The 15,370-nt window shown below is 41.5% G+C and overlaps 2 protein-coding genes across 2 annotated transcripts; both read left to right on the top strand.

The window, feature by feature from the left end:
* Positions 1-528: 528 nt before the first annotated feature.
* kcnk3b (potassium channel, subfamily K, member 3b) lies at positions 529-5,934 on the top strand. The gene is made up of 2 exons (XM_035168965.2): positions 529-1,123; positions 2,691-5,934. Exons 1-2 carry the CDS (start codon positions 841-843, stop codon positions 3,581-3,583), a joined length of 1,176 nt encoding a protein of 391 aa, XP_035024856.1. The 5' UTR covers positions 529-840; the 3' UTR covers positions 3,584-5,934.
* Positions 5,935-8,142: 2,208 nt separating this feature from the next.
* marc1 (mitochondrial amidoxime reducing component 1) lies at positions 8,143-13,723 on the top strand. Its single transcript, XM_035168591.1, has 7 exons — positions 8,143-8,393; positions 9,665-9,835; positions 10,124-10,286; positions 10,422-10,565; positions 10,813-10,874; positions 11,034-11,105; positions 13,155-13,723. Exons 1-7 carry the CDS (start codon positions 8,161-8,163, stop codon positions 13,279-13,281), a joined length of 972 nt encoding a protein of 323 aa, XP_035024482.1. The 5' UTR covers positions 8,143-8,160; the 3' UTR covers positions 13,282-13,723.
* The last annotated feature ends 1,647 nt before the right edge of the window (positions 13,724-15,370 follow it).

Here is a 15,370-nt window from a genome sequence, read left to right as displayed (position 1 = left end):
CTGCTTTCTGTCTGGTTGGCTGGTTGACTGGTTGGTTGACTATGTGATTGACTGACTGGTTGGTTGGTTGGTTGAAGGTTGGTGCAGATCCTTGGTCTCTTTCTTTATCATTTCTTTATTCATTTATTTTTGTCAATTTCTCCGGAAGTTTGTTTCTGGATCTTAAAGCATCACTTTCACTCTGGTCAAGATGTTTAAGATGACCAGATTATAACATGGATATAATTCCACTGTGAAATGTGAGAGGAGGATCCGTTGCTGTTGGAGCTGAAGAACCCTGAGTCCTGTGCACCACGAGGAGAGGATGTCCCCTTTTTAAATGTTTACTCACTGGAAGGTGGCTTCTCATTAGGTTGCTAGACAACTTGTGAAGCCAGTAGAGCGAGTCTGTTTAAATAGCCACTGGGTAAATATTGTATCTGCGAGAGAGAGAGAGAGAGAATGAATCATACACACACCACAGTCACATTTCGTTGGGAACCGAACCATGTCTGCACAGAGGAAACACAAAGCTGTTTGATTTGGCCCCAGAGAAGAAAGAGGAGATGTGCGTAAAAGCTGCAGGAAGGTGCGCTCCTGGTTTCGGGCTCCTGCTCCTGGAGGATCTGTGGGATTGCCCTGTGTGTGTGTGTGTTTTCTCCCAGCAGAATCTAAATATATGCTGGTGACAAATAGTCCAAATACAGTAGCAACCCAACTGTGATGTGGGGGTGGCGCTGAGAGAGCGGCTCCATCTCCACAAGTCCCCTCTGTCGGATCCGGAGTGCGTCAGGAGAAGCAGGACGCGCGGAGTCTCAGCTGCCACCTGCACTTGGACACATCCCGTCCTCCCTCTTGACCATGAAGAGACAAAACGCCCGGACCCTCGCCCTCATCGTCAGCATCCTCACGTACCTGGTGGTCGGGGCGGCCGTGTTCGAGACCCTGGAGTCGAAGCAGGAGAAGAGTCACAAGAGGCGGCTCGACGCCAGAAAGTACGAGCTCATGCGCAAATACAACTTGACCAAAGCGAACTTCGAGGAGCTGGAGCTCGTCGTCCTGCAGCTCAAACCGCACAAGGCGGGAGTCCAGTGGAAGTTCGCGGGCTCCTTCTACTTCGCCATCACTGTGATCACGACGATCGGTGGGTTGTTGTCAATGCTTGTGTTCTTTAGTGTCGGATAATGACGTAGAGAGACGGATTGAGGATGTCTGACGTCATCAATCCACGTTAATTAGAAGTCAAACTCCCTCTCGCAAATTTATTTACAGTCAAGAAAAGTCTTCAGTGTTTTATTTTATAATTTACAAACTAGACAACAGACAAATTGAATCAATACACATGCATTTGAATTATTACATTTAACATTATACATGACTTCAATCTTATTCCTATTATTTACTCTCGTTGTAATTATTTGTCGCTGCTGAACAGTATTGTTTGTTAAAATGTTCGTTTTATATTCCCTCAGAAATATTTATTTACACCCAAGAAAAGTCTGCAACATTTTCTTTTCTTAAATGTAATGTTTCTACAAACTACACATCCATCGTGTATATGCATTTGAATTCCTACTTCACATTATATAGTCTGTATTAATACTTTTAAGTAATTGTTATGATGTACTCTCATTGTAATTATTATTATTAGGTATTTTTCAAGCACATACCCTATTGTGTTTGTAAAATTGTCTCATCCATTTTATTGTTAAAACATATTTTTGTTAATTTGATCTCCCCTCAGAAATATTCACTTTTTATTTAAAAAAGGTTGCATAGATGTAAAGTTTTACAAACTACACAGCGGATATATTAAATCAATATGCTTTTAAATTATTACACTACATTACTTTTACCTATGTGCCTTATGTACGCTCATAAAAAATCGATTCTTACACAATAGTCTTGTAGAAGCATATCACAGCACATCTTCTTTGTATGTGACAAAATCTTCTCTATTCTCTGTTAAGACTCAAGATTTCTTATGATTGAAAGCTATGAGACATTTTTATTTTGAACTAATATGTATAAAGAAGCAGAGTTGTGTTGTCTTGTGTTGTTTGTGTGTAACTCTGCCTTTGCTTCCTTTCTTTTCCGGGCCACCCTTGTAAAATAAATTATAATTATTGTTAGTATTCTAATCTTTTTATCTCACTGAGGCATTTCCTAGTTAAGTGAAGGTTAAACAGATCAATGTCAGTGTTGTTACTTTGGTTAAAACAGTCACGTCGAACAATGATGAGGTGTAAATTGTGTGTAATTGTATGGAAATGGAAATGTGGGACATTTGAAAAACCATTTGAAGTAAAACTAAAACCCCAAATTACCGACACAACACGACCACGACCCTGGTTCAGCACCAGTTATTACAATAAGACCTCTTAAGGCTAATTTACACAGAGAAAGTGACGTCTCTGGTTTATTTCCAGTGTTTACAATGTCCCAGCTGACAACAGTGTGGGAGTCAAATAAGAAAATAGCTGTTGATTCACTATAATAACGTCAAGCTTGAACAGTGGGTCTGGATTTTTCCATCAGGGAGACGAATCTATTTGGAGTGTGTGTTGGTTTCCTGTGGATTTGAGTCCGGAGGTAAAACATTTACTACAGGAGATTGGTGTCATCTCAACACTAAAGACTTCTGCATCTTCTCAGATATAAGATGATGCTCACAGTGTCTGAGTATAAACATGCGATGTGCTCTCCCTCAGGTTATGGCCACGCAGCGCCCAGCACCGACTCAGGGAAAGTGTTCTGCATGTTCTACGCCCTCCTGGGGATCCCTCTCACCCTGGTCATGTTCCAGAGCCTGGGCGAGCGCATCAACACGTTTGTCAGGTACCTGCTGCACCAAGCCAAGAAGTGCCTGGGGATGCGTCAGACCGAGGTCTCCATGGCGAACATGGTGACCGTGGGCTTCTTCTCCTGCATGAGCACTCTGTGCGTGGGGGCTGTGGCCTTCTCCCACTGTGAGGGATGGAGCTTCCTCCACGCGTACTACTACTGCTTCATCACGCTCACTACCATCGGCTTCGGGGACTACGTGGCCCTGCAGAGGGACGACGCGCTGCAGAACGACCCCCGGTACGTGGCCTTCTGCTTTGTTTACATCCTGATGGGCCTGACGGTGATCGGAGCGTTTCTGAACCTGGTGGTGCTTCGCTTCCTCACCATGAACACTGAGGACGAGCGGAGGGACGCCAAACAGAAGGCCCTGATGTCCGTCTGCAAGTCCCGAGGCGAGGTGGCTCGTCTTATACCGGTCTCAGCTTCAACGTCCTCCACTCCTGTAGCAAATGACAGCTCAAGGGCTAAAGATTTAAAAGGTGCCTACACCGAGGTGCTTCACTTCCAGACTATATGCTCCTGCCTGTGGTACCGGAGCAAGGAGAAGCTGCAGGGCTCCATACCCACGATGATCCCTCAGGACCTGACGTTCTCCGATGCCTACTTTCAGCAGATCAACAACTGCTCTCCCTACATGGAGCCTGGATCAACAGGCTGCGTCTGCGGTCCACGTCAGTGCACGAGCATAAACTCCTCAACAACAGGTCTGCGCTTTCTCTCCCCGTTCAGGGTGTTTAAGAGACGCAGCTCCGTCTAGCCTTTCTTTCCCTGCAGCAGATTTCAGTGCGGCACGATACGTCTTCACTGTCAAGCGGACAACGGATACTTGACGGTCCTCACAGCAAAGACACGACTGCAAGTAGATGTTTGTGGTGCTATAATCCCAGTAAACCAACAGTAGGAGGCAGGAAAGGGGAAACGCACATGCAGCACTGTCAACAGCAAAATCTTAATCAAATATGTGTTTAAGAAAGAGCAGCTGCCAGTGTTTTGACTTCAGGTGTTTCAGGGGCGTGCACAGTGCTTGGAAGAGCCATGTAGGCATGAGCGTGTGTGTCACATGAACACATGAACACATGAACACATGAACACATGAACACGGTCCAGGACACGTGATGTGACGTGCTCACGGTTTGTAGGTGGAAGCAGAGCAGGAGCCGAAGGAGCAGACTGAGCAAAGGCACAGAAACTAAATAGCTGAAACGTCTCTCTGCAGCAAATCCCATTTTTATGTTTCTGTTACTGTTCACTCACTTTAGAATTTATTTTTAGTTATTTGGGAATACGTCTCGATGCTTTTTTTTAATTAACTTCTCCTCACAGTGAAATCAATTCAGACTTTCTAGCCTCATGATTCCCTCAAACTTGATTTAAACAAACCGTGACTGTCCGAACCTTTTCAGAACTGACACACACACTCGTAACTTCACATGACTCACATGTGCAGTTGCCTCTGTTATTGTGTTATCGTGTGTGTCAGTGCTCTCTGCCTGAAACGCTGATGCATCCGACCCTAACACTGCAGAATTATGTAACGTCACAAGTGGAAAAGTTCGATAAAAATGGTAAAAATGGTAAAACTGCATCAGCGGCAAAGTCCAGTAATCACAAGTAGACACTCACCAGCACTGACGCCTCTTAACATTCAGTGAGCAGCGGCAGAAAACACAGAAAAGCTCAAATTATCACTTATAGTTAAATATTACATAACATACACAACAGATTTTCTAATATCAAGGTTCCTGTTTGGGTTATGACTCTTTCTCCTATTTTTTCTCCCCTGCTCTTTTCGACCTGAACATCTGCGAAGCTTCACAGAACTCATCCACCATCAAACAGAATCACATCTGGATCAAACAGTGGATGCAAACTATTTTTAGAAGCAGTCTGCGGTGACAGATGGGAGAGACGGGGGAGTTTTCTGTGTTTGGACAATGGATGAGGAGCCGGCTGTCAGTCGCAGACAAATATGCCACAATAGACCGAGTCTGTGTGACTGACGCAAGAGTTCAAATCCGCCCTCAGATACTATATCTCGTATTTCTGGGACTATTTTTAGTGTTCGGCCTGTTTTTAGTTTTTTTTCTGTGTAGGCGACAAGATGTGAAGTTTTTTTCTGGCAGCTACAGCAGAAGCTTTCATCCCCAAAGATGTTTGATTGGTTTAAAACCTGCACAGGAAAAATGGCAGTTTTTGGGAAAATCAAATCAGAAATGAGCAATACATTTTGATTATTTATTAATATATATAATATGTCATATTTTCTTGATTAACTGATACATTCTTTTGTCCTTAAAATGTTATTGAAATTAGTGACAAGTATTTTTTCTTTTAATAATATCTGTCAATGAGAAAGCATCATATTGCCACAGCTGAGTCACTGGAACCGAAGAGTATTTCCCAGTTTTCCTGTTAATTGATGAGCTGATTTATTTATAAATATTATCAATCCATCAGATAATGAAATATCGAAACAATATTTACACGACTGAGTAGAAGATTTACTCTGTTATCATCAGCAAACATATTCCTAGGACATCTATTTGGACTAATGAAAGGCATGCTGGGAAATGTAGGAAATAAGTGCAGATAAAAGTTGTGTTAAGAACAAAAGTGTAGAAACACTACAAGTTAAAGTCCGGCATTCAAAATCGTTACTTTAGCAATAATACAGGGAAACAGCTAAATATACTTGAAGTATCAATAATAAAATGACAATAATCCTCTGTGTGGCTGATAAGTTAGAGGTAATAAATTGAACATCACAGATTGGTGATTTTCTGAACGTCTGCAGGGGGATTTTCTTTTTCCCTCTGACTTTTTGCCATTTATTGTATTTCTCCTGTGGGTTGAGATCCCACCTGTGTGATTCACTGTATGACAACATGATCTCCTTTGTTTTCTGAGAAACTGAGGCCGGCACCTCATGTAACACTTGAGTTGCACATGTGAAAAGAGGAAAAAATCATGATTGTTTCTGTGTAATTTTGATTTGCTTCTAAAAACCAATGACCCAGAAGACAAGTGGACATTCATTCAAGTACTGTATCCTGTTGCACCTACAGGTTTTCCCTGTGTGCTTGGAAAATAAAAACATTTTTAAACACAGTAATGTTTGAGTACTCTGCACAAGAACGTTCTTCATCACACTTCATCACAGTCCAATCCAAAGAAAGATTCATGTTTCTGTATGATCCCTGTGTGATCCCACCTCATCCATGCTGTTTGTCAACATGTGAAATCCCTGCTGAATGTATGGAGACGACCGTGCGGTGCAGATGGTTTCCCCTTGGGAATTCTGACTCCGGTCCAGTTCCGGACGACCTACAGCCGGTCAGTCAGGAGGATACGTACGGGGCGTGAGGCAGGATGTACATTTGTTTACATGCATCTCATGGTCGTGTGGTGCAGCCGAGAGAGAAGAGGACAAAACAACAGAAACACTTGACTTCACAGAGGAGTTCTTTCACGAGACTGCCACAGGTGTTGATTCAGATCAGGCTGTAATTTGCGAGTCCATAAAACCTCAATAATATTCAAACCTTGATGCACTTGGGCTGAAATGATAGAGATATTGTGGTTGGTGCACGTCCGCCTAATTAACTCCAGATAGTTTCTTATTGTGTTTTAGTTCAGATTAGTATGTTTCAGGCAAATGGACATTTATATAACTACATAATTAACATTTATAGTATTGATTGAATTGTAAATAATGGTGATTAACTCTGCGAGCTTCTCTTTTAAGTTATTTCCTGGAAATCTTCTAGAAACCCTTTTGTACTTGTCCTGCAATAAATCCTCAATTAGTGAAGGTTATATTTTCAGTCTTTATGAAAGAAAAACTCAAGAAAAGAAAACATAACATTAGAGAAAGGTCTGAAAAAGTCTTATTCCCGATCCTGAGACCTAGTGTTGGGAACCTGATCCTTAGTTTAAGAACCACTCCGAGTTATGGCTGTTTATGAAAGTGAAGCTGCAGCGATGCAGGAAATGATGAGCTGAAAACATCCAAAACAAATCGGATCATCTGTGCCTAAAATAAATTAAATTAAATTGTTGTGTGCACAGAATCACAACATCAAAGCATCGTTTGCAGAGGGTACAGAGATTAGCTCGTTATGAAAATTCACTTGCCAGCGCATCATCAAGCAGTTAGTAAGGCCTGGCTCGGTGCCGGTGAATCTGCCTTCAGCCATCACATGTGCACAGAAAGGCAACAGAAGGAGGATCCATTCGACAAATCCCTGTATTGACCCCCTGTGGCCGGAGCATCTGCTGTTTTCTGCTTCGGCCACAGACCTGAGTATCTATGTCAAAGACAGAAATAGTTCCACTGAGAAGGTCGGCTGTGGCATTACGTCACTTGATTTCTAAAATTCTTGGCAGGTTGAAACCCAAGGTGTCAGTCACACGTTGGTGCCAGTTTGGTGAAAGTGCACTTGTGTCTTTGCTGCAGTATCAGTATTTTTCCTTTTACTGAATTGGACATAATCAATTAACCATCTGGCAAGTTCATATATAAAAGAAACAGCAAATGTGTTCCCTAAAAGTTTGGAGAACATGAAAAGAACCTCAAACATATTCAATTTCATTTGAAAGGGATTTACTTCCAGTTGTGGTGATGTTTAACTCTAATGCTCTCAGACTGTAAATGAAGATGGACGACATGTCTCCACTTCCTCCCACTATCCAGAAACGAAGCCAAAAATATCCTGGATATGGAAGCTGCTGTCTTGTGCCGATCATTTGGAGCCAGCGTCTGGTCAGTAGCGCCAAGAAAGTGATGAACACGGCTGTTGTTCAAAGCTTTGTGAGGTGACTGAAGTCTGCTGCTCGTCAGTGGGGATGGAACTTCACAAAGCTTTGAACTACAGCCGGTTCATCACTTATTTGTGTCCCCTGGAAACATTTCCTGTGTCGTTGTTGCAATTTGCAGCGCGTCAAATTGATGAAGTTGTTTTCTTAATTTGTACGAGTTTTTTGTCTTTGCGTGTGTTTTCATAATTTGCAGTATTTTTTCTATTTGCGTGTATTTTCTTAATTTGCAGTATTTTTTGTAGTTGCTTGTGTTTTCTTAATTTGCACGTGTGTTTTCTTTTTGCGTGTGTTTTCTTAATTTGCACGTATTTTTTCTAGTTGCGTGTGTTTTCTTAATTTGCACGTGTGTTTTCTATTTGCGTGTGTTTTCTTAATTTGCACGTATTTTTTCTATTTGCGTGTGTTTTCTTAATTTGTTGTATTTTTTCTATTTGCGTGTGTTTTATTAATTTGCAGTAGCCCCCAGGGAACTTCTCCACTTCCGTTTTGCCTCCGGAAGTCGCAGGGACACCAAATATGGACGTGAAGTCGCTGGTCCAGAATAACACCGCGGCTCTTGTGCTCGGGGTCGGAGCCGCGGCTCTGGGCCTCGGGCTCGGATACAAGTTCCTGAGACGGACCGAGGAGCTGGTCCGTGTGGGCGTCGTGTCCCAGCTGCTGCTCCACCCGCTGAAGTCCGGCAGAGCGGTGTCTCTGTCCCTGGCCGAGTGTCTCTGCGTCGGGCTGAAGTTCGGACACATGCAGGACCGGTGAGTGAGACTCGATGTCCAGCGGCTCCTCGGTCCCGCATGGACCAGAACCTGCAGTAGAACGTGTCCTGTCCCGCACGTGAGAGACCGAGAGGAGACAACAAGTTCAAACCACTGTGCACATGTGTCAACATCTGGATTCAACTCAAACCGCACGCTGTTCAGTCACCTTCAGTAAAACTCTGACGGGTTTTAATCTGAACTTCTTCTTTCTGTCAAAGTCATTTTGTCCGGAAAAGTACAATTTAATAAATATTATTATTATGATTATTATTGTGTATATTAGAGCCATAGAGGTCCCAAAGGATTTGCACAATTTATGTAGATTTAAGATTTTATTTAGCTTGTGAACCATAAACTATATATTTTAACTTCATCCATAATAATCCACCAATTTTGATCCCTTAAACTTTCTTTAACTTTCTTTAAAAAAGGGCAAATATATATATGATCTATAATTAAAGAGAAATAAAGTGTATCATATTATTATTGTAATAATAATTATTATTATTGTAACAATTATAATATATATATATATATATATATAGTGTATATTTCAGCCCTTGAGGTCCCAAAAGATTTTCACAATTTATGTTCTCAGATTACATTTTTCTTAATTTAGATAAAAGCTTGTCAACCATACATTTATCTCATTCATAATAATCCACCAACTGTGATCCCTCAAATTTTTCAAAATGTTTTTCTGTTAAACCTCCTGTAACTTTGTTTAGAAAAGTGATAAAATATAAATATGTATGATATAATAACTTTTGAGTAAACTTTTTTTTTTGGGGGGGGGGGCTCTCTAACCATAACTCTAGTGAGCTCTCTGTTTCATCATTACATTTGATAATTAAAGTAAAAATACTTTTAATCAAACATGATCTTTTACTAGTGACACGAGTTTGTAAACTGTGGTTCAGAATCGATCTCTTTCTGGTCATGAAGGCTCCAAACTCTGGTCAGGAAAGTTCATGCTTCTAATTCTGATCTGCTTAAACTGCAGTTATACACTCACTGCTTGTTTTATTTAGCTTTTAATGGTAATTTTCCTTCACTGAGGTAAAAAATGTGTCAACACTCAAGTTGTTGAAACTTCAGAGATGCAGTTTGATTCCCAGACCCATTTCCAACCAGTGGCTTATAATTAAATAGTGATTTCTGCAGGAATGAGCTGTATTCATAACAACCTGTGACGTTCTCACACCTTTTTTGTGTTTCCTGCCTCTGGAGAAACGAGGGAGACCCACGGTTGTTGTGTTTGTTTGCAGACACTGGCTGGTGGTGACAGACGACAGTCACATGGTGACGGGCCGACAGGAGCCTGCTCTCGTCCTCGTGGCTCTGACCTGCGAGGGAGCTCAGGTTTGTTTGAACGGACCAAACATGGAGGAGCTGAGGTTTCCGGTCAAACAGCCTGACAACAACATTAAAGACTGCAGGTCAAACCCAGCCCCACTGTGTGACACCTATTGGTATTTTAGTATAAAAAATATGATTAATTGATGATTAGAATCGTTTTTCAGCCATAACATCTGCTTGTTTTGTCATCTAAGGACATTATACACAGTATTATTACAGAAGTGGATCATTAAACATACTGTAAAACTTTGAAATGGTGGATTTTAGCCCAGTGTGCACATTGACTCGGTTATTCATCCTTGTGTACTTTTGCCCCCGCTGTGTTCTCAGACTTGTGTAACGCTTCTTGTTGTTTTTCTGTGCCGCAGAGTGTTTGGCAGTGACATCCAGGGCCGGGACTGCGGCGAAGAGGCATCCCGCTGGCTCACTCGTTATCTGGGGGAGGAGAAAACCTTTCGCCTGGTGCACTTTGAACCGCAGATGAAGGCCAGGAGGTCGGTGGATATGGAGCCTCTGTTCCCAGAGTGTGAGGTAGTGACGTTGTGCTGCAGCTTTTTAATGAGCGTTAATCATAGGAGAATACAACCCTCCTCGTCTGTTGTTTGCTCTCACTCCCTCTGCATTCAAATCTCAAATATTGACATTTGTGATACGACGTTTATCCAGCAGGTGGCGTACCCAGATGTGGGGCCTGTGATGCTGCTGTCCGAGGCCTCTGTGAAGGATCTCAGCAGCAGGCTGGAGAAGGAGGTCACGGTCGACCGCTTCCGCCCAAACATCGTGATAAGTGGCTGCGAGGCCTTCGAGGAGGTGCGAGGTTCAGCTTTACATCTGCAAACACTACTCTGACTGTTCCTGGTTTCACGCACAAAGATAAAAACCAGAGATAAGATGTTAAGAACCACATAATGTGTGGTTTTCCCCCTCCTGTCTGAAATCATTTCAGTTCTTTACTTCTGACTAATACTTTGCCCTTTTCAGTCTGAGCAGCAGCGTCGACTAAATTTATCTCCGACTCCAAAAAAACTTCCAACACCAACTGCTCTGCTTTTTATAGGACTCATGGGAAGAGATCCAGATTGGCAGCGTGCGACTGCAGCGCGTCATGTCGTGTGGAAGGTAACGTCACAATCACTTCCTCCTACCAGCAGTGAATCCAAAGCTGCAGAGGTTTGGGGTTCGATTCCCTGGATGTAAATGACATCACTGACTCTACCGTCAGTGAAAGTGTCTGTTTGATGTTGAAATGCATGTGTTTGTTGTCTTCTGTTGTTCCAGGTGCATTTTCACCACAGTGGACCCTGAAACTGGAATAATCAACAGGAAAGAGCCTCTGGAAACACTGAAAAGGTAAAGTTTTAACTCACTTTAATTAAGGGAAGGTTAATATATAGGGTTGCAAAATTCCATTTGTGAGTAGAACTCTACCGTCTCTATGTGGATCTCAGGATAGAATCCGGTCAGTGAAAACTTATCAAAACCTGCAGGAACAATGGACTTAAATAAGAAAATCTGACCTCAGCAGTTTCCTCTATGTGACAGTATTGGTGGTTTCTGAATATATTTTTACTTTAGAGGAAATGGATGTAAAGTGCAAAGGGGAAGTAGTTTTACACATAAACGTCAGTTAATGGGAAGTAGTTCACAGGTGTGGTATGTCTCCTGTGGCTCAGCGGAGGAGAAAGCGATGTTGATGATCTTGGTTGTTTTAACCAAGATCGTGCTGCAAGATCTAGACTTGCTAACGTTAGCCACTTGCCAGCAAGACAATTTTGTTCCTGTGGACTATAAATACAGTCACCTGTTTGCGTTGCCAATCAATAATGGATACTGTGCGCTTTCTCGGACAAGAGGACTTCGGACTTTCATTTGACGTATGTCACAGTTTTTTAAGAAAACAGTGCATTCATGTATGTGTGATGTTTGAATAAAGCTAATGGAGTTTAGGCTGTAATATAGCAAGTTAGGTATGAGAACAAGTTAAAGTACAGTGTAGTGTATGCCACAGATGAACAGTCTTCTCAAAACAGGCCTTATCAGACAGGTGCAAGACTGAACTGCGATGTGACGCACACACACACACACACAAACCAACTTCAAGATTAAAACCAGCCAGCAACAGCTACTATCAGTCACTGTCTGAAGGCCGCACATTCTCCCACATATTCAGCCCAAACTGCCCCTGCCCCCCCCCCACCCCTGTCTAACACACTGCATTTGTTTAGAGTGCAGTTTCATTGCCATCTTCACAGACACACACACATTAAGTCTTTCTGTTAAGGTACAAACATGGTGCGCGTAAAATCGATCCTTTTCGGGGCTATAGTGTCTAATTATATTATTAAAATCCTAACACTGCGAGGCAGCGCAGCGCCGTTTTCTCCGCTTGTTGTTGTACCCGTTGAATGTCGGGGTTCGGGGGTAAATGATGGTCTTCATAGCCCCCTCTCTTTCTCTCTCTGTCTGTCTGCTTGTGTGCTTGTAGTGGGAGGGCAGAGGGGACATTTAATTATGTGATTTGGGAAAATTAAAACTCCAGGACAACAGAAGGGGAATACAAAGTATGGGATGCATATTTGATAATTTATATCATATAAAATATGTAATTTATATTGTTTAAAATCATGGGGGGGAGGGGGGAGCTGGCTCATTAGCATTTAAAGGAACAGGCACTCAAAACAGGTCACTCTGTGGAGGGCTGTTTTATACAGGGTAAAAAGGCTGTTTTAAATGATCCTTGTGGTATTTTGACCAAAGTATGTTACAGACATTTCATTAAGACCCCAAGGAACCATATCAACTTGTGGTAAAATGGGCATGCTATGTCCCCTTTAAGTCACATGTTATAAGCTAACATTTGCAAAAAAAGTGTCAAAATTTCCAAAATTCCCGAGCTTAACTTCCCATGGAAAGTTTCCGGAAATTTACCGGAAATTTTCCGCCCCTTTGCAACCCTATTAATATATTTAATATGTTGGTGCTGAAAACGTCCTTTCTGCTCGATGTGGCTTCTTTTAATAAGATGATGAAATGACACACGTGTATTTCTGTTAATGGAGGGAAACTGTGGAATTCTGAAAATGTTGCTAAAATATTATTCAATTAAAGGAAGTGAGTGAACTCGTTGAGTTATAACACAAGCAGAAGAAAACATAACCTCCTCTGCAGAGGTAATTAAAAGGCTCCTGGTTTGAAAGCTGTGTTTGTAGGAAAAAGCTTCCATCACTTCACGTTTAGTTATTTCTCAACAGTTTCTCTCATTTGTCATCATATTAATATCTTGTAAATAGAGTTTGTTCTGTCAAATTGATCCAAATGTGAACTGCTCTTGTAAAATCTTGTTATCTTATAATCGTACATTTCTCTGAGCTCATCCCGGTGACGGTTCTTTTTCCGCAGCTACCGTCAGTGCAAACCGTCCGAGAAGCACATCTACAAGTCGGCTCCGCTGTTCGGGCAGCTGCACATCGTGAAGAAGACGGGGATCCTGCAGGTCGGAGATGTCGTGTACACGATCCGCCGCTGAGAGAGCGAGGAAGAGGAGGGGAGCGCGCGGTCGGTCCAGTCACTGCCGAGTCACTGCGTTACCAGGAGAGGAAGCACTTAGGTGACGAATGTACCAATGATGAGGAAGAAGCATTAATATGTTTTAAATGAGGATGTGAGCAAATAACACCAATGATCAAGTAGTGTTTTTATACTGGGTTGTTGTGTAACACCATTAGAACCCGAAAGGAAAATATTTTTGCACATTTATTAAATCCTGACGCTTTTGCACATGCTGCCATTTGTGAGAAAAATTAAATTGTCTTTTGCTGATTAAGCGTGAACTAAACTTTTTCGTCAAATAAACAGGACTTATATCGACATAGTGATTTGATTATTTTTAAATGATCAGTTTTTCTAAAAGTTGTATTATGGATGTTTTCAATATATTTTGAAGCAAATAAAGTGATTTTTAAAATGGAGCTTCTTGTTGTGGCTGTTGTACTGGAAAAATTAACTAAGTGTGGTTGAAACCTATTTTATAGTTGAAGAGTAACTTTTGCAGCCCTGTCTAAAGACTTTTATGACCGGAGCTGTTTTATGGTCTGAACTGTTTATGACCTGAAAACTGCCAGACCCTTTTGCCACTTATTTACCCTCCAAAGAACGGAATGTATGTCTGCTTATCTCCTTAGGAAACACATGTAAATCAGTTGTTTGTGTTTAGATTCCTCTCTCAACCTGCGCCTACAGCACCAGTCTGAACTGGTTCAGAGAGACAGCCTTAGTCCTCCTATATAAGATGCTTGTATTTGAGTGTCCTGCATCTTCACTCTGAGATCCTTGTGACTCTCTGTGTTGATCCTTTCTGCAGAAAGCCCCTATTAAAATACACGTGGATAACTTTGGTGTTTCCAGCCTCTTGTATTTCCAGATTTCCATCACGCTGTTTTTTAAAGTTGGTAAAGTCGCTGCTGAATAACATCAGGAGTGAGTCTGTTCAGTTTCACCAGCTCCTCTGTTCTCGTGCTCCCGACACTTTGGATTATACCTGTGACTTGTCAGTTAATAGACAACCTGCACATCGCTGTGAGTGTTTTGAAGGTTAAAGTTTAAAGTGTCAATGATTCCCACATTAAGGAAGTGACAGATGGAGAGTTAGGGTTTGTTATTGGTGATCCACAGGATGGCCACTAGGGGGCGATATCCCTTTAATTAAATAGCAAAGATTGAATGAAGATATTTCTTGATATTTTTATACAGATTTTATAGAGTTACTACAAACAGTCAACAACATAATAGTAATAATAATAAATCATTAACATAAGAACATGTTAAAATACATCAAGTATGAACTCAAATTATAAAACTTAAGTGCAGGTTGCATGTTGTGCGGGACTGGCAAAGAATGTGAGACGCAGTTTAAACTATTTTTTGTCAAACTCCTGCACCTTTTTTGCAAGAATTCAGTTGTTTACATTTTCAAGTTTGTTGTTTAAACATCCAATAGATTCGTTCTGCAGAATAAATCCCTGTTTGCCGCAGAGAAAACTGATCATTTCCCCCAGAAACCCGACTCGACCTCTGCTGAAACACATGTATGTTGTGGATTAAAACGTTTTTATTCACCCATGTGTGAATAGGATTGATGTAGGAGCCGGAGGTTTTTATGTATTTTTAAGATGTGGTTTCAATCATCAACCTCAATGCAGCAGCTGCTGTGTCTCCTTTTTTAATGATTTCAGTATTGCATATTTATATTTATGTTCAAGAGGTTTTCTTGGTTTTCTGAGAAAATGCTTGTGTTAACCCAGTTTGAACCATAACTTCCTTACACAGCTTTACGTGTTTTTTTCAAACTCCTGTATGAAACAAGACTTGCGGTCAGTCACAGTTCATCATATCTACGCTGAGAGTAAGTTGTGGGATGATGCCACATTTCTCACAAAGCTGAGAGGGGTCTCCTCCGGCGATGACGTTAGAGCATTGACCCCCATTCGTGCAAATGAATATACAAAAATGTACTCAAGTGAAAGTACAAGTACCACATGAACTTTTCCACTTGAGTAAAAGAAAGTAAGTACTTTTAATTATATTTAAAGTAAAAATACTTTCCAAGTGGAAAGGGG

This window comes from Hippoglossus stenolepis, chromosome 10, assembly GCF_022539355.2.
Source record: "Hippoglossus stenolepis isolate QCI-W04-F060 chromosome 10, HSTE1.2, whole genome shotgun sequence".
In the NCBI taxonomy this organism is placed as follows: Eukaryota; Metazoa; Chordata; class Actinopteri; order Pleuronectiformes; family Pleuronectidae; genus Hippoglossus; species Hippoglossus stenolepis.
The sequence above is the reverse complement of the archived record's forward strand: the minus strand, read 5'-3'. Positions and strand labels throughout refer to the sequence as shown.

What these genes read in the sequence shown, in the direction of transcription:
- kcnk3b (XM_035168965.2), top strand. Translation starts at nt 841, where the DNA reads ATGAAGAGACAAAACGCCCGGACCCTCGCCCTCATCGTCAGCATCCTC. An exon ending in CACTGTGATCACGACGATCG is followed by an intron (nt 1,124 to 2,690) that starts GTGGGTTGTTGT and finishes GCTCTCCCTCAG; the next exon opens with GTTATGGCCACGCAGCGCCC.
- marc1 (XM_035168591.1), top strand. Translation starts at nt 8,161, where the DNA reads ATGGACGTGAAGTCGCTGGTCCAGAATAACACCGCGGCTCTTGTGCTC. An exon ending in TTCGGACACATGCAGGACCG is followed by an intron (nt 8,394 to 9,664) that starts GTGAGTGAGACT and finishes GTTTGTTTGCAG; the next exon opens with ACACTGGCTGGTGGTGACAG. An exon ending in CGCGTCATGTCGTGTGGAAG is followed by an intron (nt 10,875 to 11,033) that starts GTAACGTCACAA and finishes CTGTTGTTCCAG; the next exon opens with GTGCATTTTCACCACAGTGG.